Consider the following 27,544-nt stretch of genomic DNA (forward strand, 5'->3'; position numbering starts at 1 on the left):
TATAATTTAAGTTATTAATTGCTAAAAAAATATTTTCCTGATCGACTTCGTAAAGGCGCTGTCATATCTTATTCAAAAAACACATCACAAAAATGGCAAGTCACAGTCAGTCATGAGACGTGAGAGCCAATAAGCATTTAACATCACTGCCGTGAAACTTGTGTTATAACACTTTTTAGGCGGCAATGTTTTTTTTTTTTATTATGATTAGTTTGCGAGTTGACAGTTATGGGTGTTATGTGGCAATGATTAAAACATTTTGGGATTTCAATGCCTCAATAATGTACATTTCATTGTATATGCAAACTTAAGCAATTGTATGTTTGCTAGTACCAATCTTTAAGTAAGAATACATACAAATTCTCATGAGATCATGTGGGAAATTATGTGGTTGCTTCAGCTATTGCGTTTTTCATCTCACAGTTGGTTTTATGACACTGCTGGATAGGTTTAGGTTAAAAGTTTGTTTAGGGAGGTTGGTTTTGTTCATTTAAAACTCCTTACAGCATTATCCTTAAAAACATCATTTTTGGGGGGAGAAAATGTTACTTACTTCTAGCACCCCTCAGTGAACGTTTCACCTCAAAGCTGCAGCGATATGTGAAATGAACCATGCAATTTCATTTTGCAATAATGTTGCCACAATCACATAATTTTCATGAGATCAGGCTGTTTAAATGAGTGTGTGATTTGACTGTTACAGGCCACTATGAAAAATAGGGATGATGACAAAATGATCATACAAATAATCAAACATTTTTTATTCTTTTTTAATTTATTTTTTGAGACGCTGCATGTTCAGAAAACTCCTTTTGGGTCCCACATTAAACTAAATAAAAATTAAATGATTTTCAGAAATTATATTTATTAATATTTTAAACTTTATCGTTGGTTACAGTATATAATCCTTTGAAACAAGTTGAATATGGCACCAGAAAATCACACAGAAGAGAATGAAATCATCATAATGTCAAATTTGTTAAATGTGTCAATGCGTTAAATAAATATGGTGGTACTAACCTTTTTATTAATCTCATGGATTATAATTTATCGATTAATTCAATGATTTCAATATAAGGATTTGTAAACATTTGTACGTTTCTAAAGTCGTTAATACATAAAATGATTATGTTTTAGAAGTTGTCAATAAATGTCAATATTGTATGATTCAGTGTCTATGGAAAAGTAAGCAAATGTATGTCTGCTTGAACCACACTTTACATACTGTAGGAATACATACAAATACTCATGAGATCACACTGGACCTTCAAAATCACATAGAATTGTGTGCTATTAATTAGCATTTCATCTTCACATTTTTAGTCATCCGAGAATGGATAATTTTCTTTTCCCACAATGATCTTCATGTCTTTAAAGGTGAAAACTCCATAGATCTTTCTCACATTTTCTACATTATTAGCTGCTGCTGAGTGTTAAAATGGTGAGCTCCTACATGTCAGTGCTGTCAGTCCAGGCCCTGTCTATTCTCGAGGCCAGTGAGCTCCAACACATGAACTATTGGCAACTGGTAACCCACAGAAAGATGTAAAAAAAATGTAGATGTCAGTAAATGTAACTAATTAGGAAAAAAGTAAAAGATCTGGTACAACAAAATCACATTGTTTCTTTTCCAGTGTGATTATCAGAATGGTATCTAGAGGCAAAGTGTGTAATTTGAACTTGCATTAGCAGTGTGGGAGAACTGGGTTCTTGTCCAGTGCTGAAACCAGGAACTAATTGCATTTGCATAATGCGTGGCAAAGGTGATTCAAAGGTTCCAATTTCCCTCTGAGATGAAATTTTTACTCCACTGATTGTTAGGATTGGGGTTTGGGTTTAGGGGTGGACTTCTAAAGTATGCACTCCCTAAAAGCAACTGCCTTTACAGCTCGCTTTTGGCGCCCCTCTGTGGGCATTTCACCCAGAAACTGCACCTCACACGTGCCCTTACTTTCAAAAACACTTCCCACCCCAGCCACTTGGGGCACTGCTTCGAATTTCGGTAAGCACAGACCGAGTTTAGTTCAAGAAAAGACAACCTACTGTTTCTGAATTCACTGTGAGATCAGTCTGGTCATTTCTGTCTTATTTCCAGAACACTACCCCTGTCTATCAGTTGGTCAGATAGATGAACTCAGACTATTTGTTGATCCAATGTTTCTGCTGTGATAGGCCAGCACATAGCATTGACTTCTCCTGCTTTTCGCATAAGCATTGCATCATATACCAGCAAGCATTATGTGCCTATGTTTTAGAGTTTATTTAGATCTTGACACTAATCATTAAGATTATAAACAGTCAACTTTTAAGTAATACCACACTGGTCACTAAAAGTAGAAAATGCTTTTGGAGAAATTGTCACCATTTGTTGGAAGTACTCCAAATAAGAGAGTAAGTACCCTAAATCTAGATTGTATGAAAATCTGGTTTACAGGCAAATCTTGATAGGGCAAATATTGTACGCTTACTGATTTTGAGTTAGATTCCCTCCTAGACTTGCTATGAAAATGCAAGAAAATGCCAATATTTCCACCACTGTCTTAAGGACAGTTTGATTTTGAAGTCAAGCATATGTAAATAAAAGCTTTAGGGCTAAACAGAGTATGTGTGAATCAAAGGCCTGAAGAAAGATGATAGAAACAAAGGTCAAGTACACAATATAGATGTGGCCGTGTATTAAAAATATACATGCTATGAAATCTCTCTTTTATCAGCTGAAACATCATACCTTCAGTATGAACAACATACAACAACTGAAATAAACCTACATATTCAAAGGAGGTTTTGAAAGAGTCAATTCTCAATAACACCATGGCATCTGTTTTACACCCACCATGAACAGCTTCATTTAGGATGTTACAAGCAACATGTAAGTGAGATCATTCCCAATGCCAGAGCAAGGCCTTTAACTTTAATGCGTTGCAAATAATGGCCGACAGCAAGTACTACACCACGCAGTTCACCTCACCTTCAAGCAGTAAAGCTGATTTACAGCCACATGTTATTATTTAGCATTATTCATCTTGCTGTCGGTTGCACATTGGAGGTTAATAGAAATGCCAGCATGTTCACTGATTTACTTAGTCAAATTTTCATTCCAAGGTTGGGCCTGAAACTGAGTGATTGGAAACTGACTGAGGAAGGGGGGGTTCATGCATTATGTAGAAGTGGCTGATATGACCTTGAGCCATCACAGACTGGACTATATATTACAGCTGCAGCCATCTTTTCCACACCAAAGATCCAGCTGACGCTTACAACTGGGTTTTACACAACATTACTGACGTTTTGCATGAGTTGAGCTCACTTTATTTGGTCATCCATTTAAAGAATGGTTTAACAACAATGGATGGGAGGCCATTTACAACCATCCGAACACCATTTGATTTGGCTCAGACAGACAATTAATAATCGCAAAACCACTGATACAGAGAAAGAAGCTCCCATCACCATTTATTATGTGTGTTCACTCCGACAGCAATAGTATAAAGGGACTTCCATGAAGTCAAATGTTAATCAGGCACAAATCTCTCATTAAATGCATAAAGATGCAAGAGACAGAATTAAGTAGACAAACATTAAATAGCCTGTCATCTGGAAACTCGACATATAGTGATGGACTGATAGGTTCATGGTATGAATATCTTAAAGGAATATTCTGGGTTCTTTAAAAGTGTCTTAATGTTGATTACCACAAAAATTTATTTTGACTCATCCCTCTTTTTTTTAAGAAAAGCAAAAAATCGGGGGCCTGGGTAGCTCAGTGATAAAGACGCTGGCTACCACACCTGGAGTTTGCTAGTTCTAATCCCAGGGCGTGCTGAGTGACTCCAGCCAGGTCTCCTAAGCAACCAAATTGGCCTGGTTGCTAGGGAGGGTAGAGTCACATGGGGTAATCTCCTCATGGTCGCTATAATGTGGTTCGTTCTCGGTGGGGCGCGTGGTGAGTTGAGCGTGGATGCCGTGGTGGGTGGCGTGAAGCCTCCACATGCGCTATGTCTCCGTGGCAACGTGGTAAGCAACATTATGCCACAAATGCTGTTGATTGAGCTTAACTTGTATTAAACTAGGAATATTCATTTAAGATAGATTTGAATATTTGAATAAGGAATTTCGCCTTTTTAGGATGTTCTGTAAGAAATCTTTTGCATTACTCTAGTTTGTATTCTGGGAAGCATTTGCTTTTACAATCAAGTAGACCAAAATTTTCCCACAGATGAAGGTGGTGCTGGATCAATACACTGCATGTTAGTAAGGCTTTGGCAACCTTTAACATAACAAGCCAAATTGATTTATCTAATGCAGCCCATATTTTGAAATTACATTATCTTGTAATCTTGTCTAGGACATGGCCATGACATTTAAAACACACACAAACACACAATCCTAATAGTGTGCTCATTATTTAATAAAAAAAGAGGAGAAATAAAGGATTTCAAAGAACCACACTTGAGTGTAAGGGTCATTCTCTCTTTCGAAGTTTAAAGAGAAATAATTATGTTGGAAATGATGGCGATGCTCGCTGATGGAGGAAATGATAAGCGAACACCATTCTCTTTTTAAAGCGCAGGGTCCATTCGAATATAATTGGAAGTGGAATTATTTATGACATTAATTGCCACATTATCGACTGCCTGTCAAGTCGCGTGGCAGTTCGTCCATCTTTCTTACCGGTGCACGCAAGCTCAGCCTAAAGCAGACTGACAAGCTAATTACACTATCTTCCCCTTCCATGACAAATGCTGCTCATCTGAAACCATGCCGGAAATAAAGCTCATTCTCTCCCTGCCTGCCCTTTTCCTTCTCCGTCTGCCCAGGCTAATATCTCTGCTTGTTTGCCATAAAGGATGGTGCTGTGAGCTTTTGGAGAGCGATCTGCTTCCCGTCTCACCTCTCCTTCATTCAGTTAGTATACACTATCAGTGCACAGCTGTCAATCACTGATCCTGCACCAGCCTGGTTTTCTCCACACGCTCATTTGCATTCGCCCATGTCAGTCATTCAGAGAGAGTAGCCTAATAACTGATGACTACAGATGATTCCCAGCGCTGCTTTGATGTGCATTCGTGCTGACTGTTGTGTAGTTGTGGTGTGCTGCTCTGATACAGCCCTGGGCTTACTGAGAAACTCACAAAACTACATGGCCTACTCTGTCTGCTGCTTCATCTTCTGTCTTTATGCTCTCTCGGTTTACAGGTTACAAGATACTATTGTAAAAGCTATAGAAATATTGAAGCTGTTTATTGTAGAATCATGATTACAATGTCATTAATATGTTTTTAATTATATTACTATATAGAACAGTGAAAAAAAAAGATTACATAAATTTTAAAGGTGAATATAAAGGATGCTTAAACAAACAAAGAAATGTTAAACAAATTAATGTAAATCAACATATGGATGGCTTACTTACAGTTGTATAATATATGAGATGCCTTTATAGGAGAAAATAATATAACATTGAAAAATGACATGACCTTTAAAGGAATATTCCGGGTTCAATACAAGTTAAGCTCAATCGACAACATTTCTGGCAAAACAAACATTTATTTTGACATGACCCTCCTTTTCTTTAAAACAAAATCAAAAATCTGACTCACAGTGAGGCACTTACATTGGAAGTTAATTGTGCCAATCTGTAAATGTTAAAATACTCACTGTTTCAAAAGTATAGCCACAAGACAATACAGGTAATATGTGCAAACATGATTTTAGTGTCATAAAATCCCTTACAAACCTTTTCTATGTAAAGTTATAGCCAATTTTACAACTTCTTTGCCATGATGATATAATGTCAACAAACCCCAACACCCTAAAAAACTACTTTTAAACAACTTCACAGCTCAAATAATACATGAGTTTTAACAGAAGAATTAATGTAAGTGCTTTAATAAAATTATAAGCTTCACATTTCTGCTTTTAAACCCTCCAAAAATTGTCCCCATTCACTTGTCCTCATTCACTTCTATTGTGACAGTGCCTCACAGTATCTAAATTGTTCCTTTTTTTAAAGAAAAGGAGGGATGTGTCAAAATTAATTTTTGTGGTAATCAATATTATGCCCCAAATGCTGTCAATTGAGCTTACCTTATATTGGACCCAGAATGTTCCTTTAAGATGTCTTAGTTGTTTACTGTATTCCAGAAATCAAAATACACCTAAAACCGAACATTACTTGCATATTGATGTAATTAATATGTTATTACTATATAGAACAGTATAAAACAGACTACTATTAATTAAAAAATGATAAACCATTTTTATATAAAATATTAATGTTTTAATGTGTTATTAACATGTTATTACTATGTAGAATAGCAAAAAGAGATAACATCCATTTTAAACTATGACTGTTTCATTCTCATTTGCCAAAACTGAGATGATCTTCTATTTCTATTAAAGGTAAAGTGTATACTTTCTATGACATCAACATCACTAAACAGAATTGCAAACAAAAAGAAACTGAAAACAATGATTGTTTCATTCACTTTACCCGTAACTGAGTACCATTAACATCAGCTATAACAGAACTGCAAAAAATAATGACAATTATTTGGGGACAACAATCCCCATTTTCCATTGGTTGGACAAAAAAATAGTCCTTCCTAAATTCACACCACTGGTTGAGCATTGCCGGGTTGGTCAAGATGCTCAAACTAACAAAGCAATGCTTTGAATGTTCCATAGTGTTTACACTTTTGTAGGAAATTAACCTTTGAATGACTTGCTTACAGCTGCCGCTGCAGATGATTAAAAAATGTAACATGGAAAAAAAGAATACGTCACATTTAAGATAACCCAGTTGTTTATTGTATTCTAGAAAATAGCATACACATAAAATTTAACATTACATGCAAGTGTGTTATAAATATGTTAATAGTGAAAAAAAAAATTCAACTGCATATGAAAAAAAGAAACATGGAAAAAATGACATCCCATTTATGTAGATTTTTTTTTTCCAGAAATCAACACACCTAAAACATAACATCATGTGAATTAATGTGTTATTACTATATAGAACAGCTAAAAACTACAAGCATACCTTAATAATGTGCATAATTTCTCATCCATAAAAAAAAAAAAAAAAAAAAAAAAAAAAAACAACCTAAACCATGACTATTTAATATGCTTGTCCCCAAGCTGAGATGATTTTTAAATTCTTTTCATGTATTTAGGTCCCAACCTTTCCACCCATTCCTTCTGATCCAGCCCTCTGGGCCTGTAGCCACCGCTGCCCTGATGCTTTCTTACTGAAGATCATTCCTCGGAGCCATGTGAACAGGAAGTCCCAGGTCAGAGCGCACAGGTTGCTCTCGACTTCACACCTTAATTAGTCCCCACTGTCTCGGTAAAAAAAACGTGTGTGTGTCAGCATATGTCTTCCTGCTGCACTTCCGCCCGCCTTCTAATACTGTTTATATTTGCGGAGCTGCTTGAGATGAGGCCCTGACGAGGATGGGAACTGACACTCACCAAACTCGGTATGTCCCCAAGCCAGCTCCAGCGGCTCGGGTGCTGTCAATTCTGGCTACATCAGTGGCACTGGCTCAATGGCAGCATCTCTGACACATGTCACAAAGTTTTAAATGTCTGTTCTTTTCATGGGGATGGCTGGGTGAGCCAGCCGGGGAAGAGATGACATTTTGTGTGGTAGGGTAGGGTGGGTTGGGGTGGGGGGGACTTGTTGTGGCTCCCTCTTGCTGCCTCTACCAACTGTCAGTGCCACTTTCCTCTGAACATATCACAACGCCGACAAATAAACCCTGTCATTTAGAAACGCCCGCACTAGTGACCGTGCTTTCCAGCAGTACGACAGGAGCGATGCACAGGCATAGTCTCATAGGGCCCGAGACACAAATGTACTGTATGCACACAATAAACAACCCCCACACACATATTTAGTAGAATATTCCCTGTGCATCATGCCCCTCTCAAAAGGATGCATGCAGAAACACACACAGGCACAAATGCACACAACCCGTGACCCACAGAAAAAACCCACACAGCCAGTGCACGCAAAATCATTTCACTGGGCTATCTGTGACCTTTCCTTGTGAGCATGTGCTGAGCTGTGCTCCGGGTACACATGCTTGCTTTCACATCCAAAAGTATGTCTCTCATCTGCTGGGCTAATTTATGTGGCATACTGGGGAGGCCGTTTAACACACGGCAATTAAGCAAGATGGGGCCAGGCAATATTATGCCATTATTAATGAATGTTTACAAGAAAAACAAAGACCAACAACAATAAGCCTCAGTCATTTAAAAAGAATTAAAATAATCAGTTACTAGCTTGCTATAAACATATTGCAAGAACAGTAATAGATCAGATGTTCAAATTTGTTCAAATCACTTTATTGCTTTATTAAGACATTTAATCAACAACAAAATCAACATTTCATGATCAGTTATAGTGCAGTACTACATATACAATAATTCCAGTATACAATACACTGTTTATAACATGCAATTTTGAAAACGCTGTTTGTATATAGATTTTCTGAAAAAAAAAAAAAAAGAAAGAGGAAGTCATTATATTGTGAAAAGGTCCAAAACTAAAGAGGAAACAATCAAAAAGACAGAAAGTTGTTGACTTTCCCGATACAAACAGTACACACGTCATCGTCGTCCTCCATTTCACTGGCAGAGCTGCTGTCTTTCTTTGCTCTCTTCCTCCAGAGAAAGAGTGAAATAAAGCAAAGCTCATTACCTCTCTCTTTCACAGCTCCTCCAGGCTCCTGCACTGCAACAACTGCCCCCGCAACACACAAACTTCACACACGACATGCACATGCACATCACACACATGCAAACATACAGCACACATGGCACAGAGCCTGGAAGTGCCTCTCAGCTACATTTCGGAAAACAATCACTGAAAACAGTCAATAGAGATTCTAATCGTTTAAGCATACATGTAAAATAAAAGAAAAAAGAAAAAAATAATAGATATTTGAAAGAAACGATTTGTACTAATTAACAGGCAGGAATTTTTGTAATAAAAAAAAAAAAAAAAAAAAATTTTAGAATAAAATGCAATTAAATACATTATCATGTGTAATAGTCCTGAGCTTAATCTTATGGGTTTATTTTACTTAGCGTTTATGTTTTAATTGTGACTCAATTTGATATTACAGTGGCCCACTGGCCTCCAAAAATATCTGGACACTTCTGAATTCTTTTAACTTTCATTTAAAATTTTTAATTATTTTTTTTTATCAGATTACATAACAAATCTAACTTCAACCCTTTTCTAACTTTTTCCTCTTCTAACATCTGTATCTAACACTTTTCTAGACATGTTTACAATTAAATATAACAAACTGGTCTCCAGCTGATTTTTAGTGGATGTGTGATGTTAATTCCCCTCAAGTTCACACAGGTGTCCTAGCAGAGTAACCACAGGTGTAGTTCATCACATTACGTATATGTTCTATTAAGTTTGGCAAAATATTTATCAAATATTTTTTATTGATTATTTATCAAAATATCAATTTTAAACAATATCTCTATTGTTTTATTATCAAAACCTTTTTTTTTTTTTTTTACTTTTTTTGACAAATGGTTTGCTTAAAAAAGTGTTTTTGTGCTATATTTCATTCAAATACATGCCATCTGGTTGAGATATTTGGCTATATAATGCAAAGGCTGCAATTATATTTTTATATATAATTATAAATTATAATGCAATGCAAATTCATTTATAAGTGTCCAAATACTTTTTGGGGCCAGTAAAGTATTAAAGTAATCTTTTAATAATGGATAAAGTGTCAAACTAAAACAAAAGCCACACTTTCTCCCAATGTTTCTCTTTAACTTTAGCTTTGACTTTGAAAGGAGCTCATCCTGTGCCTCCGTGTGGGCAGACTGCAGCCTCAGGTGGGACCTTTGACCCGAGGAGAGCAGCAATTGGACCAGGCAATCCATCATGGAGCGGCAGCTGTCAGGACGAGCACTTGGTGTGTGTCTGTCACCGTGGAACAGCGGGGCTGCTTAAAGGCAATCATGTCAATGTGGATGGCAGTGCTCAGACGGAGCGAGAGCGATGGGAAGTGGCAGGGAAGGTACACTCAGCAGACGGCACTAGAGGGCTGTGTTTGGCTACTTAAAATGTGGCAACATGTATATTTATAATAATATGCGGCAGATCTTTTTAAAGCCCCCATGCGTGTCTGTCCATTGACCCGTCTGTCCATCAGAGCTGGTCATTGCGGATGAATCGATTGCCCTCTGAGTGCTTGCCGTAGTAGACATAACGGCACTTGGTGAAAACCCCTGAAAGTGAGAGAAGAGCATGTCAAAATGACATTTAACTACAGCGTCAATGTCAAACTGGCTTGATGTGAATTCTGCAGTGAAACTGAGATTCTTTAACTGTGAATTTCAAAGCCACACAACACCGGCACATCAGCAATGAAGTCATGTCTTTTTAATTATGTAAGCACACATCAATACTATTAAAGTTCACCCAAAATGTAAAATTCCACACCTTCATGTCGCTCCAAACATGTATGACTTTCTTTTGTGGAACACCAAAGAAGTTTAGAAGAAAGTCTGATCTGCTTTTTTCCATATGATGACAGTACAGAGGCTGTCGAGCTCCAAAAAGGACAACAAGCACCATCAAATCACCATGAAAGTAGCCCATATGACTCATGTACTACATTCCAAGTCTTCTGAAGACATATATTGACATTTAAATTGTTATTCACTGAAAATCTTGACAGCCATGGTCACCATTCACATTCTGCTATATGTCCTTTTGTGTTCCACTGAAGAAAGAAAGTCATATGGGTTTCAAAAGATATGTGAGTAAATAATGACAGAACTAGTCCTTTGAAAAGTACACATGCATTATTACAATACTGATCCTTGGTTACTGTTTACCCATCAAAAATCAGTTTGTCACTAATGTACACACTCTACTCCAAAAACAAAATCCAGACTCAAGAATCTGTAATTTCTCACTCAAATTTCTGGCATGAAAGGTGTGTCGGGGGAGACAGCCCATCCGTCTAAAGTCTGGGAACACTAGAGAGACAACATTTAGCCTGAGGGCTCTGTCTAGACAATAACAAGTCAGGAGATTGCTTTCTTCTGAGACGCAGAGAGAGAGAGAGAGGGAGGAAGAAAGACAGAGATGAAAAGACATTAAGGGTAAGGATCAACAGTGAGTTGATCGCACCTCTCCACTGACCAACTATGTTTGATAACGTGACCATTTGCTTTATTCATTGTCAGTCAGTCATTGTCCAGACACACTCTGAAGGTGTGTGAGAGAGACAATGTGACAAGCCCTGGAAGGAGCATTAACACTCCAATAGGGCAAGAGCCAACCAGATGTCATGCAGACTCTATTTTTAATGTGATACACTCATGTGAATCTGTATAATTTCAAATATGACACCAGGGATTATTTCTGAATGCCTTTTCACTCTTGCTGTTTGATCCTTTAGAAGTCCATTATTTCATTCATTCATAAAAAAAATAAAAAAAAAGCAATATGAGAGTCAGCGGCAGGAATTCAACTTTTCTAGTTATAGGACAATACAGAAAGCATTTGCTTATGTTTACTGCAAATACAGCCCTTACAAACAAGTACTGTGCTGGTAAATGTTACAGTGATGGTATCTGATGGTAATACCATGGTACTCTTATATATACCATTGTACTGAATTATTACCATATTCATATAGCATGGTATTTACAAAGCACAAAAAACATGGTATTTTCATGGTTGCATGTCTAAAACAACATGGTACTTTCTGGGAGGTTTTTTTGTTTGGTTTTTGTTTCAATAGGCTACTGGATTTTTATTTATTTATTTTTATTTTTTAAATTTCAACTTTCATCAAAAATAACATTTTCTACATTTTCTAACTATTGTAAGTACATGTTCTGAAGGTGCTTGCCTTTGCAAAACCTACAACCACAATGTTAGAGTTTTTACTAGGGAATTGCTATACGGTTGCTTTGGTGGCCTGGGTGGTAGCTCGGGTGTTCTGAGTAGTTGCCAGAGTGCTGCTAAGCAGTTGCTATGGTGTTGTTAAGTGGCTATTAGGATGTTCGGGGTAGTTGCTAGGTGGTTGATAGGGTGTCCTGAGAGGTCGCTAGGGTGTTGCTAGGCGGTGCTATGGTGTTCTGGGTGGTTGCACATACAGTATGATAAAACCGGTATGATTACACTAGGTTGGGCTCAGAGTTGTATCATTAAACCGGTGTGACCTGCATTCATACCACAGATGTTCACGAGTCTTTCATCTGAAGTCCGAGTCAAGTCTGAAGTCTCTGATGGACAAGTCTGAGTCAAGTCTCAAGTCTTTTATCACAAGTCCGAGTCGAGTCTCGAGTCACCAAACATTACGTCTTTAATTACATCTTTTTTTATTATTATTATTATTTGTGTATTTATTTATTTATTTATTTTATTTCACATAAAAATCCTATTTGCAAAAATGCACTGCACAGCCAAGAGTAAATACTGGAATTTCTGAGAAACTTCCACTATAATTCTACCAATAATCCACTGGTAGCATCCTTGCCAATAATAAGAAGGGCTTTTGTAGGTAATTGTGTTTCTGACCAGTAAAATTGATTGTTTGTGAGTCTGAAACCTTGTCAAGAAACATATTATTATTATTATTATTATTATTATTATTATTTTGTAAAATAGGACTATGCATCAGGAATATTAAATCAAAGTGATTCAGGAATTATACATGATTCACATTAAGTGGCCTTACAACTGCACTAATGACTTCTAATATAATTCTATTTATTACTATATAATGCAAATGTGTAAAAGTAAAGATGTTGCATGGTGTATTTCATGAGCAAACCGGAGCACGACCTAAAACCGAATGGGATCAGAGGGGCATTCAGTGAACCACCGCAAACAGCGTGCGGTTCTCACGGCTTGTTTTCATGACAATTAGGGTGCCTCTGATGATTCTCAGCTGTTAATTCTCGGCTTGCATCTAATCACACCAAAATCGCATGAGAAATGCAACTACAAGAATACAGATGTTGAAAGACTCATCAATAAAACAACTTACACCACACTTTATGGACGTAGCCTATATGAAGTTATGTATAGATGACGGTGGCAGGCAAGTGCTCTGCTCTTCGTGTTTCATTGATTCCACTATTTAAATAATGCACATCTCTTTACTTTTATCAACCGTTGCATCTCGGTTTGATTTAAAAATAAATTATCTGTAAAGAGGGTCTTTTACCGTCACTTCTAAATGTGTGCTCTGCAGGGGTGTGTGTGTGTGTGTGTGTGTGTGTGTGTGTGTGTGAGAGAGAGAAAGAGAGAGAGAGGGTTGAGAGCTGCATGGCCCCGTTCATTTATGATCACCTCCGAGAAAAGAACAAAACCATCATCATCATCTGATTGTATAAATAAATCAACTGTTTTAATCGTCGCGTTCCAAGTTAAAAATATTTCTTCTTTTATGATCTCAATATTGTCTGTATATGAAAGACTCGTCATGTTCATGAGTCATTTTCCTCGAGTCGAGTCAAGTCCATAAAAATGCGACTCGAGTGTGACTCGAGTCTGAGTCTCTAACTTGAGTGCCCACCTCTGATTCATGCTGCTGTTTACCAACAGAGAGGGATGGTAGCGGTTGTCATAATGAATCAACTGCTCAAATAGTCTTTTCAACATCACAGTATCTTTATTTTTTATGTTACAAACATTAAAATAATCACAAAATAAAAGTATAGAGTTGTTATTGTTGGTAGTCACTTGGGCATTGTTAGGAGGTTGTTATGGTGTTGTGGGTGTTGCTAAGCAGTTGCTAAGGTGTTCAGGGTAGTTGCAAGGGTTGGTAGGAAGTTAAGGGTGGTTGCTATGGTATTGCTAGGTCTCTGGTGTTACAAAATGGTTGTTTACTATCCTGAGTGAAAATACCCACCCCCCTCCTTATAAGTATTGTGCGAAATTATATGACAGCACTTTGGTTATCACAGCTATCAACAATATGTCCTGGCTAAACAAATCCCAGTGATAAGAGCAAGAGCACAGTGTTTGTATTGTTTACATCTTATTTCTGTTTTCCTGCAAATGCTAGTTGACTGTGAGGCCTATAGGTGATGTGTCAAAGCAGCCCAGTCTGACTGTGTTACAGACAGGACAGTTCTGACATGTCACGAGAGAGAGAGAGAGAGAGAGAGAGAGAGAGAGAGAGAAATAGAGGCACTTGATGGATGTGGCAGACTGCAGCTAGGTGTCAGCACTTTAGTAAATGAGGCAAGGACAAGTGGCATTAATGCTGTCATTGATCTCCCGACAGGAAAACAGATACCATGCTCGCCGCCGTTTTTAAATAGACATCAAGTGCATTAATGACAAAAAAGGGCAGGCTTCAAACAAAGCATCTGAGTGATGGGCAAGCTGCGGCGGCGCTCCGAGCACACCACTATCATAATCCGAAAAGACACTGTCAGAGGCAGAGAGAGACTGGCTGTGCAACTGCACGTGGTGACAGAGAACAGAGATGAGGACAAAGATACTGGTGCCATATTAGTGCCAAGCATATTCTCACACCCGTCTGAATTCTAAACAAATCTGACACCTTCATTCTCTGGTTGCATCAAAGTAGCCGCTCCACCCCTCTTCGTCTCTCTCTCTTCTCCCCTTCCTCCAATCTGCAACCATTCTCCTTCCCCGACATGTCACTCCAGTCCTGCTCTCTTCTTCCAGTTAGTGGCTTCCGAGCTTGTGTCAGACCACAGGCCCGGGGACAAACTCAGTCAATCTAAATTTGGACTTTTGTAGCCAAGCAACGCTCATTTTCCCTGCCATCCTAGTGAGTTGAAATGATCCAAACTGTGAAGTTTGAGATGTCGGTTTGCATCTGATCATACGTCTGCACTGAGTTTGTGGGAGGTATTAGTGGAGAGCTCTGCCAGCATGAGTATGTGTTTTGAGGGGTAGACAGGGTTTTTACACTCCAGCTGTGGCAAGTTGCCCTGGGGATTGAGGTAGCGCTGCTGGAAGCCTAAGTATATGCTCATTCTGAGCATTGATTTGAGTGAAGATTCTTGTTCACTTCACCTCGATAGGACATAAGACTAGCACCCAACCGTCATACTATCATGCTAAACACTGCAGCAGTGTGGATCTCCTCAGTTAGCTTCCTCTGCTGGTGTTTAGGCCCCTTGGCTGGAGTAAAAGAGAGATCACAGCACCACCAGTAGACATGTTCATGGGTCAATGACATGGAGCTCATTTTAGTTGTCTGGATATATTACGTTATTCAAGAATATATATATATATATATATTATGATTTTTGCAATTACTGAATAAAAAATTAGATGGTAATAAAGAGAAAAAAATGCATATTTAGTTTGGCAAAGTCTATTATAATTGCTTAAAGGCAAGTGAAGCAGTTTGCTTTAAAATAATACCACTATTTCATCAACTTTTATCTGCACAATGAAACTTTGTTGGTCTAACCAGCATTGACAAAATTATATCACAGAGAGGGTCTAAAGGTTCACTATGTGAACTTTTTTTTTTTTTTTTTTTTTTTTTTAAGATATTTTGAGATTATCCAAGAAAATTTTTATGTTTTTAAAAATATTTTTAACCTAGAAAATGTTTTGAAACTTTCTGTTTTGTTTTAACAATTCAAAAAAAAAAAATTTTTTTTAAATTTGAATGTTGAAAATGGCATACACTTTCGAAAAAGAATACAAAGGTTTAGATCCTAAAATATTTTTCATTTTCTTCATCTCATAAAACATTAATTGTTATTGAGTCTAACGCCTGGAGCAGTGTTGCTCAGTTCAGTGTCTGCTGACGAGTGAATCTGTAATATTGCCCCGAAGCAGCAAGTTACAGCCTGACTGTTTCCTCACATGTTCCAGAGTTTAAAGGAATAGTTCACCCAAAAATTACAATTCTCTCATCATTTACTAATCCTGATGCTGTCTAAAACTCATATGACTTCCTTTCTTCTGTGGAAAATTTGTTGATGGAGATATGATATGAATATATATATATATATATATATATATATATATATAGTGTATAGATATATTCTATACAGTGCAAGTCAATGGGGTCCAATACAGTAACTCCAAGCTCCAAAAAGCACATAAATGCAGCATAAAGGTAACCAATAGGACTTGAGTGGTTTAATCCATGTCTTCTGAAGTGATACGATTGGTTTTGGGTGAGGACAGACCAAAAAGTAACTCCTCCACTTCCTCATGCTTTACACATGCACAGAGTGTTGTACAATGTGCTGTATGCATGCGCTCTGCGTGTGTAATTGAGTTTCGAATCGTGATCTCGCCTAGGAGACTGCAGATGTCAAAGTTACATTTTTGTTTGTTCTCACTCAAAACCAGTTACTTGCTTCAAAAGACATGGATTAAACCACTTGAGTCGTATGAATCACCTTTATGCTGCCTTTATGTGTTGGTGTTATGTGTTGGTCCCCATTGACTTGCATTGTATGGATATAATCACATCATTTCTCCATCAAAATATCATACAAGTTTGAGATGGCATAAGGGAGTAAATGATGGGAAAATTATAATGTTTAGGTGAACTTTTCCTTTAAAAGTACTGTTCAGCCAAAAAATTAATTTCTGTAATAATTTACTCCCCCTCATGTCATTTCAACCCTGTACGGCTTTGTTTTTCCATGGAACACAAAATAAAATATTTTGAAGAATGTACCGGTCGCTCTTTTTAATTACAATGAATGGGGACTGGAGCCTTCAAGCTTCAACAAGGATGCACAAGCACCATATAAGCATCATTTAAGTACCACACATGGTCCATATGACTTGTATGCTGTTTTTCAAGTTTTCCAAGAATTCACATGCTAGCTTTGGTAGAGAAACCAAAATGTAGCTCTCATTTGTGCATTAGAGTTGAAAAGAAAAGTAGTGATGTCTGATTCTAGAACGAATCGTTCAGGGCTGCGTTTCACTAAAGCATCGTAAGCCTAAGTAGATCGTAGAAACCATTGACACCAATGGTTTCTACGATCAGCTACAATGCTTTTGGGAAACGCAGCCCAGAACAGTTTTGTGAACTGGATCAACTGATTTATTGAAAATATCTGATGCAAAAGAGTGATTTGTTGTAAAAATTGTTGTCATATATCAAGACTTTTAGTGAATAATGTTTTGAAGATTTTTAAGGGCTTTGGAGCGAAATGAGGGCAAAATGAGAAAGTAATAAGGGAATCTTTATATTTGAATGAACTATTCTTTTAAAGCAGCAGTCTGCAAATGGCACAGGCCTGTAGGATGTCCGATCCCTCTGCTGGCTGACTTCTTTAAACAAAGATTTAAAGAATGGGCCAGCCTTGGATAGGGGAGTGTGTGTAGCATAAACTTGCAGCTATGGTGATGCGTGTTACAGTGCAGCCCACAGCAAATTTTGTGCACAGCAGCTAGCTTCAACAGCTGGACACTTGGCTTATTACATGAGAAAAAAGAGAAGCGTGAGACAAAGGCAGGAGAAAAGGTAAAATGCAGAAACAGCGATTTCTTGAATAACCTGTTAGTGGAAAACAGAGAGGCTCATCTTTGCCTGTGGGATTGGCTGATGAGCTGATAGCTAATATTAAAAAAGACAGTGTCAGACTGTACCTGGCCTTCTCTTTATTCCAGACACTCACACATGCAGCCATTAAAGTGACAGATTAGAAGTTTTCTGGAAGCTAATGTTTCCATGGTACATATTCTGGCAGGGGAAAGGCTGAAAGCATTGTTCGCCTCCTGTCATACTGTACCTGGTTGTTTTGTACCTGGTTGTTTTGAGAGGAGAGGAGGTTGTCTTTCTGTGAGATCATGGCGGAGAGACAGACCCGGCACATTCACAGCTTATTACTAACAACACGAGCCCTCCACAGCCTCTCTGTGACCTGCTATCACAGTCAGTGATGTTCTGGAAATGTGCTGTGTATTGCTTTTCTTCATATGACAAAACTCCGGTAAAATTATAATAGCCAACATTTATCACACCACCATTTAAAAAGTGTCAGGAAGTGCAATGTGAAAAAGAATGCATAAAACTCATAAAAAAAATAAAATAAAAAAAATGTTTTACACTGTGAACAAGTTTGATTTGCTACTATACTAGGGATCATAAGGAATTTAAAGTTTCTGGTTACGATTTTGATTCCTCTTAACAACTTCAGTATAGTGAGTCAGATTAATTCAGTAACTGCACCGACTGACTCATAAATGTTTTTGATTCATTAAAAAGAACCGGTTCAAGAGTAATTTTTTCAGGAATCGAACTTTACTGGTCGTGGTGCCTGAATAGTGCTGTAAGAAACATTGTCAGAGTACAGTATTTTAGAACAGTGTTCCGCCAATATATACAGAAGAAAACCGTTAACAGAACCAAACATTAACCGTTTCTGTATTTTATTTTGTTTTTGAACTGGAAATGTATAGGCACTACTAATTCTACTGTTTTAGTATTTTCACCCCATGATATTATACACACTTTATACATACTTTTTTTTTTTTTTTTTTTTTTTTAGCATATAAAGCTTAGATTAATTCTGTAAAATAGCTAGTTTAAAGGATTACTCTGGGTTCAATTCAAGTTAAGCTCATTCGACAGCATTTGTGGCATAATGTTGATTACCACAAACATTTATTTCGACTCGCCCCTCCTTTTCTATAAAAAAAGCACAAATCAAGCTTACAGAGAGGCACTTACACTGGAAATGAATGGGGACAATTTTTAGAAGCTTTAAAGTCTGAAATGTTAAGCTTATAATTTACATTTTATTAGCACTTACAATCGTTCTATAAACCAACCTAATCTCATAGAATGAACATTAATATAACTACATTTTTGCAAACAGACTTTTACATGGCGAATTCTTTGTTTCCTTGAAGTTTCCAGGTGAAATGAACACTAGAGGCGCTAAAAAAACTGTGTTTTTTTTTTTTTCCCACTCAAACAAATCACGACTACAACGGCTGAGATTATGATTTTATAAACACTTATTTTTCGCACTATTACTCGCACACTGCTATGTTATGATATCAAAGCACTTTTACTATAAGGCATCGTTTGAAAAACAATAGATTTTAACGCTTGTATTACAGACTCACCTACAGTTGAAGTCAGAATTTTACATACACATTAGCCAAATACATTTTTCACAATTCCTGACATTTAATCACAGAAAACATTCCCTGTCTTAGGTCAGTTAGGATCACTACTTTATTTTAAGAATGTGAAATGTCAGAATAATAGTAGAGAGAATGATTTATTTCAGCTTTTATTTATTTCATCACATTCTCAGTGGGTCAGAACTTTACATACACCTTGTGAGTATTTGGTAGTATTGCCTTTAAATTGTTTAACTTGGGTCAAACATTTTGGGTAGCCTACCACAAGCTTCTCACAATAAGTTGCTGGAATTTTGGCCCATTCCTCCAGACAGAACTGGTATAACTGAGTCAGGTTTGTTGGCCTCCTTGCTCACACATGCTTTTTCAGTTCTGCCCACAAATTTTCTACCAGATTGAGGTCAGGGCTTTGTGATGACCACTCCAATACCTTGACTTTGTTGTCCTTAAGCCAGTTTGCCACAACTTTGGAGGTATGCTTGGGATCATTCTCCATTTGGAAGACCCATTTGCGACCGAGCTTTAACTTCCTGGCTGATGTCTTGAGATGTTGCTTCAATATATCCACATAATTTTCCTTCCTCATGATGTCATCTATTTTGTGAAGTGCACCAGTCCCTCCTGCAGCAAAGCAACCCCACAACATGATGCTGCCACCCCCATGCTTCACGGTTGGGATGGTGTTCTTCGGCTTGCAAGCCTCACACTTTTTCCTCCAAATATAATGATGGTCATTATGGCCAAACAGTTACATTTTTGTTTCATCAGACCAGAGGACATTTCTCCAAAAAGTATGATGGGTGCATGGTCCTGTGGTGTTTATACTTGTGTACTATTGTATGTACAGATAAACATGGTACCTTCAGGCATTTGGAAATTGCTCCCAAGACTTGTGGAGGTCAACAATGTTTTCAATTTTTTTGATTTTCCCATGATTTCAAGCAAAGAGGCACTGAGTTTGAAGGTAGGCCTTAAAATACATCCACAGGTAAACCTTCTATTGACTCCAATTAGCCTATCAGAATCAATTTGGCTAATTGCCTAAAGGCTTGACATAATTTTCTGGAATTTTCCAAGCTGCTTAAAGGCACAGTTAATTTAGTGTATGTAACTAACTGGAATAGTGATATAGTCAATTAAAAGTGAAACAATCTGTCTGTAAACAATTGTTGGAAAAATTGCTTGTGTCATGCACAAAGTAAATGTCCTAAATGACTTGCCAAAACTATAGTTTGCTAATATGAAATCTGTGGAGTGGTTAAAAAATGAGCTTTAATGACTTCAGCCTAAGTGTATGTAAACTTCTGACTTCAACTGTACATTTACACACTTATTCGAGATTGTCAGTGACAAGAGTGACGAGAGTTTCAAGTGACACGAGATGATATGGTTGCTTCAGAAAATGTGCTTTTCACCAATCATTTTGTCTTTGGACACTATCGGTTAGGTTTAGGTGTTGGTTAAGGGTAAGGGTGTCTGTTTTGTGTCTACATCTCATTTCATTTTAGATCACTATTTTAGTTCTAGTTAGGTTTAGGTTAAAGTTTTAGTTTAGGGAGGTACGTTTTACTCATTAAAACATCCATATCATATTCACCTTAAAAACCTTATCTGATTATAATTTGGTTTTGCAAACATGTTGCCACAGTCGTGTAATGTTCATGAGACCAGGCTGGTTAAAACATACTATTTGACATTATCGAGGTGTGAAGTTGTGTAATAAGTTGTTTTTATGGTCGTTTGAATTTGTATTGTTACAGCATGTTAACGAAGTTGTAAAATTGGATATAACTTTACACAGAAAAGTTTAGTAAGCAATATTATCACACTGAAATCATGTTTACATGCATATTGTTTACGTCTTGTGACTAAACTTTTAAAACAGTGAGTAATTTAACATTTACGAATTGAAACCATTCTCTACCAAAGTAATTTAAAGTCAAAATAATTTTTATGGTAATCAACAATTCTGTCAATTAAGTTTCAATTAAGCCGGAATATACCCTTAAAGGTAAAGTGTGTAATTTCTGTGTCACTGGTGTCGCCTAAATGCATTGCAAAAATAATGCCTGATTTCAAACAATCACTCACATCTGCCATTGGTCGCCCCAAAAATAAACCTGCCCTAAATTTTGGTTGACCCATTGGTGCTACAGTATTTCAGGATGGTCGGCATGCTTAAACAAACAGAGCAATGATTTGAAAACTCCACAGGGATATTTTGTTGCACTGGCCGATATTACTTTGGTTTTTGACTTTTTACGGACCCCTATTGGTGTGATTGCGGCATTATGCAAAATTAAATATTTTTGGTTACCAATGGCATTTTAGAAATGTCCTATTTCAGCTCACCATGATTCATCTATTATGTGAGCAAAAGTGTCCATTAACATGGGGATTATCGAGTTAAAGTGAGAAGTATTCGGCTGGTCATGTGATCTTTATATGCCAGCCCCAATGAGGTGAGCTTCTTTAGGCCACTGATATGACTGGAATCTTTTTCTCATGTGAGCGTAAATCACTTGACATATTCTATTGTGTAAAACTTTTTTAATGAGGAATAGATTACTGTGTGCCTTTATAAGGACTTGGGAATAGTTATAGAATTTAAAAAATGTCCTCAGCTAAATCTGTTGAGCTCCTCTAAACAAGAGGAAAACAAATTAATCAGCCTGCTGAATGTGAAGTGTTCTGCATATAATCAGCTTCCCTCCTTTCAAGGGCCATCAATATGTCAAGGAAAGACATATCCAAAGGATGTAGCTCTTAACATCAAGGTTATATGTTCTCTGCTCCCTCTTTCTACTGTCTTTCTCAGCGTATTTTCATACGCTCTCCCAGCATCCCATGCTCTCGTCAGCTCTGCAATCAATCATGGTAATAATGTTGTGGGGAAGAAAAATCAATTAACAATGCAATTAAACTTTTCTTATTATCTCAAAGGCTGAAATGATACCTGAGGGGAAGACAGACAGAGTGTGTGAGAGGGAGAGTTATAGCTGTGAGCAGCTGTAGCCATGAGCTTGTGCTATTACACTGGCAGCCAAAAGTTTGGAATAATGTACAGATTTTGCTCTTATGGAAAGAAATTGGTACTTTTATTCACAAAAGTGGCATTCATCTGATCACAATGTATAGTCAGGACATTAGTAACGTGAAAAATTACTATTATAAATTGAAAAGAATGTTCAGAACTTCTTAAACTACTTCAAAGAGTTCTCATCAGAAAATCGTCCACGTGCAGCAATGACAGCTTTGCAGATCCTTGGCATTCTAGCTGTCAGTTTGTCCAGATACTCAGGTGACATTTCACCCCACGCTTCCTGTAGCACTTGCCATAGATGTGGCTGTCTTGTCAAGCACTTCTCACGCACCTTACAGTCTAGCTGATCCCACAAAAGCTCAATGGGGTTAAGATCCATAACACTCTTTTCCAATTATCTGTTGTTCAATGTCTGTGTTTCTTTGCCCACTGTAAACTTTTATTTTTGTTTATCTGTTTCAAAAATGGCCTTTTCTTTGCAATTCTTCCCATAAGGCCTGCACCCCTGAGTCTTCTCTTTACTGTTGTACATGAAACTGGTGTTGAACCTCTTGTTTAGTTGTACATCTGGCCTTCCACATCTCTTTCTGTCCTTCTTAGAGCCAGTCGTCCTTTGTCTTTGAAGACTGTAGTGTACACCTTTGTATGAAATCTTCAGTTTTTTTTTTTTTTGCCAATTTCAAGCATTGTATAGCCTTCATTCTTCAAAACAATGATTGACTGCTGAGTTTCTAGAGAAAGCAGTTAATTTTATGCCATTTTTGACCTAATATTGACCTTATGACATGCCAGTCTATTGCAAACTGTGGCAATTCAAAAACAAACACACAGACAATGTTAAGCTCCATTTAATGAACCAAACAGCTTTCAACTGTGTTTGATATAATGGCAAGTGATTTTCTAGTACCAAATTAGCAATTTAGCATGATTACTCAAGGATAAGGTGTTGGAGTGATGGCTGCTGGAAATGGGGCCTGTCTAGATTTGATCAAAAATAACTTTTTTCAAATAGTGATGGTGCTGTTTTTTACATCAGTAATGTCCTGACTGTACTTTAGATCAGTTGAATGCCACTTTGGTGAATTAAAGTACCAATTTCCTTCCGAAACAGCAAAATCTGTACATTACTCCAAACTTTTGGGTGTCAGTGTACATGCACCTCGATATATCTGCCTGTGTACCTTTATCAGTGTGCACCAACATCCTTTGATGGAGTCCTTGTTATCTGGTCTGCAACATAAACTATCACTGACCTACAACAACAAAACAAGCTCAGGGCTCTACTAGACTTGAGGGAAATGTAAATAGCAACTGAATAGCATTATTATCTTTTAAAGACCCCATGAAATGGCTTGACAAGTGTAGTTTTCTTTTCTGTGTCAACATATTTATTATTGAAAGAGGAAATTGTGGTGGGTAGGGATGGGCGATAAAACAATATTGATATTTATCAGGGGAAAATATGATATAGGTGATGAACTTTTGAGTCATTTTCGATATTTAGCTCATGTTCTACATCTAGACGATTGGATCTGGTGTAAGCAGTTCAGCAAAGTTAGGCTATACACACTACTAGTTAAATGAATCATTCATGAAATCATCCTGTTAAGAAGTATTAGCTGGTTAGCGGCTACCTTGCCCTGCTGTCAAGCAATGAGGCTCGGTAGCCACTAGCTTGCTATCCGGCTAAAAACATATCATCGTGTTCTGAACAAGATAGCACTTACTATGCAATACTGCTATCATATGAACACAACTCTGACAAAAAAGTGTTTCTTTTTCATATGTTGTTTATTATTAAATCAGCTAAACCATTAGTGTCCAATAACAAGATTATTCAACGGTTACTAGTATTCAGCTGGTCATGTGAAACTAAAATGGCAGCCCCCATGAGGACACCCCTCCCCCATGTAGAATAAAACAGCTTTTATAAGGTTACTGATATGACTAGTCTCATGTGAGCGGTCATGATTTTATTCATAAGTTTCAAGATTACAATTCATTTCTTTAGGAGTAAAACTTTTTTAATGGGAGCAAAATAGCATTCACTGTTTTGGGCCACAAATGTACAAACAACAACAATATACAATACAACACAATTTTTTGAAGACTCCATGTTCCAGGCAGATTTCTGTCCTGTTTTGATGTATTTCCTTTTGAAACAGAAAGTCTGGGCAGGACTGAGACACTGGAGTACATGTGAAAACAATATATATGGTATAAAATAAGGTAGGATTTTATACGCTTTTATAAGTATTTTTACAGCAGACAGAGCAAGTCTGTTGTAAAAAATAAGAAGCTACTGCTGGCCTGAAAGAAAGCCGTTTTAATGACATCCTGAAGGCAAATCTCTGCATGATACTGCATTCACTTAGAGGTCAAAGACTCAGACAATAAATATGAGCAACCAGCAGAGATGAACATTCACATGCACTGTCAAAGAGCAGCTGCGTTCCCCTGCCTCCGCTCGGAGCTATTGAAGGTTACATCCAGAGAAAGAAAGTAGAGAATGTTGGAGGATATTAAATTAGTACTCTGGATAATGTCACTTATTCAGTCAAAAGGGAGGCTGAAGTTGTGATGGTTTACTAGGCTGTAGTTGAAACGGAGCCATATGCAGCTGAAGTGGAACGGCTTTAAGCCCAAAGCCTGGAATGAACCACAAACTACTGGCCATTCCCGACACAGATGTGTGGCATTGAAAAGATGAGGCTGTTTTTCATCAGTGGTATTCTGTGAGTGCTGCAAGAAAAGCTGGAGACAGTGCATCAATCAAGGCTTGAACTCTGGATAGATGTGGAGTGGACAAACAGGAGAATCATTTACAGAGATGTCTCGCTGAAATTCGGATCAAGAATCAGACGCATCAAAAGTGAAGGGGGGTCTCAGTCAGGGGAAAAATGTTTGTTTGCAAATGTAACAAAATGTGACAGAGCTTTGAAACAGCATTACAACCTTGCCCTGCGACTGCTAAAATGTGGGAGTTTCTACACAAAGTAAAATAATTTTTTCCTTCCCTTTAGTGCATATTTGAGAATGTCAGTCAAGTGTCAGGAGCCACAGAGGGAAGTTGAATTCATAACTTACAGAGTTAAACTGACATTTGTTCTCTTCCAATAAAAAATATTTAGTCCATTAAACATAAATACCTGTCATTATGATGCATGCACTGGATGCAAGCCTCGCCATTCCCCACTGATGTTTATTACGGCCAAACAACTGCAGCGCCTGCATGTTTTCAACTTTAGCGTATTGATTAAACTTTTAAATGGTTGCCATATAACCCAGGGACATCAGGAAGATTAATTTGCCTCAGTGTTCATCTGTAATTCATTAGCCATTTATACCCCACATCCACATGGGCTATCAAGAAAATGTGGGCCATTTTTCACTCGAGCACAGGCTTGGGAATGTGAACTGAAAATTGCACCGCATACAAATAAGACCGGTGGATTTGAGAAAGTGAAAGAATCTAAAAATGCTACCAAGGCCAGAAAAGCATAATTGAACCAGTATTCCTAATGAAACTGATGCTTCCTCCATGACAGTGGCTTGTAAGGACGCTACTAGTATGTACATTTTAGTACAGGAACTTCCCTCCAAGTTGGGCCATTACAACAACATTTCCTATACTTTCTCATCATTTTTTTTGTAAAATCTTTTTCTAGTTTATTATCTTATTTAAGAATGTTACAGCGTTTTTTTTTTTTTTTTTTGCATACTTAATACTAGGGCTGCCAATTTAACACCCTAATTTAGTGTGATTAATTATATGAAAAATAACTTGTTAAAAAGTGTGACTGACGAGCTCAACTGTAAAATGGATTGCTGTCTAGAGTAATCAAGTAATCAGCTGCCTGTATGTTTAATGAAATAAAATAAACAATAGTAGACATCTAAATACACTTTTTGCATTGTCTCATTAATTTTAAGTACTGGTGTGCTCCCACAATAATGTATTTGAATTTGATTTATCTGAATTATTATATTTATATTATATTATGTTAATTATTTTAATGATTATATACTAAACTTATTATTTGAGGCCCTTAGTAGTTATCGACATACAGCATGTGATTAATTTGATCAATTAATCGACACATCATGTAATTAATTTAATTAACCTTTTTAATCGATTGACAGCCCTATTTCACACATAAGTAACTGCTTGTCAAATGGTGGTCAAAATTAGTCTGATTTGTGTTTGTATTCACAGCATTTTGTGCAATGTTAATCAGAATTCGGTCTTATTCCGATTATGTTAATGTCTTAATCTGATTGCCGTAACCCAACTAAGCCAGTATTCTGGTTAATAGAAATCCGAATAATACAGCAAGCATAGCTGTAGTAATCCAAATTTTAGGTCATTTAACACCTTATTTGGAATATCCACTGTAACAGAATATAAATTTATATATGCGCTTGTCCAACTGAAAGTAATTTAGAGTGCTTCAAAATACTGGCAGTTCTGAAAAGTCAGCAGAAGAGGAGACCTTTCTTATAATCATCAAAAAGAAATGAACATAAATCAGTATACAGAGAGACAAAAGCACCGTATGAGTCTCATGACCTACATTTTGCAGTTCATCATGCTCAATTCATTGTGTGATGTTGTTAAAAGAAATAATTCATTCAAAAAATGAAAATTCTGTTATCATCTACTCCCCTTCGTGTTGTTCCAAATCTACCGCAAAAGCCTCAGTCCATTTTATTGTATTGAAAAAAAGAGCAGTGTAAACATATTTTATCTTGTATTTCACTGAAAGAACATCATATGAGATAATGTGCATATAAAAATGGTGACAATAACATCCGTTTTAAAACATACATGCATATGTATACATGCTTCATTGTCATCTCTGATAATATCAGTCTCATTTGTTTAAAGAAAGCCATACCACTTATACCAAAGACAGACTCCTTTATAAACATCCGCAGAAGGCTGGACACTTGCATATGCAGTATAGTGGGCTAAAGTACTGTCTTCCTGTCTGTCCTTCCACTGCAACAGTAGTCTTGAGTTTTGAGACTGACGTTTAATGAGCTCTATGCCAAGCTGATACATCCAGGAACCATGGTCCTGGCTGCAGGAGCTGTACAGGATGTTGAAGAGAGTGGGCATGGTAATGTAGGTTGATTTGCTGAGTTTATTTGTCCTGCTTTCTTTATTGCAAGTCCATGACAACAACCAAACCATCAGAGGCTCTCACACAGACGTTCAGGCCCAGTCTGATTTTGCTGCACTGATTTGAGAGAAAATCTGCAGAAGTGAGCTGTCAATACCTGTTTCAGCATATGAACTTGTTTAAATGACACCTTTCTACACAAATGTGAGTTTTTCATTTACCTTTGAGGCTTGTTTGCTTAGCTGT

The 27,544-nt window shown here is 37.2% G+C and overlaps 1 protein-coding gene across 1 annotated transcript in view; it reads right to left on the minus strand.

The window, feature by feature from the left end:
• Window positions 1-8,320: 8,320 nt before the first annotated feature.
• Window positions 8,321-27,544, minus strand: part of lrmda (leucine rich melanocyte differentiation associated) — a 442,410-nt gene continuing 423,186 nt past the window's right edge. Inside the window, exon 7 of the mRNA XM_051651345.1 lies at window positions 8,321-10,275. Within this exon, the coding sequence (XP_051507305.1) occupies window positions 10,196-10,275 (80 nt within the window). The 3' untranslated portion in view covers window positions 8,321-10,195. The remainder of the gene's footprint in view (window positions 10,276-27,544) is intronic.

This window comes from Myxocyprinus asiaticus, chromosome 23 (assembly GCF_019703515.2).
Source record: "Myxocyprinus asiaticus isolate MX2 ecotype Aquarium Trade chromosome 23, UBuf_Myxa_2, whole genome shotgun sequence".
NCBI lineage: Eukaryota > Metazoa > Chordata > Actinopteri > Cypriniformes > Catostomidae > Myxocyprinus > Myxocyprinus asiaticus.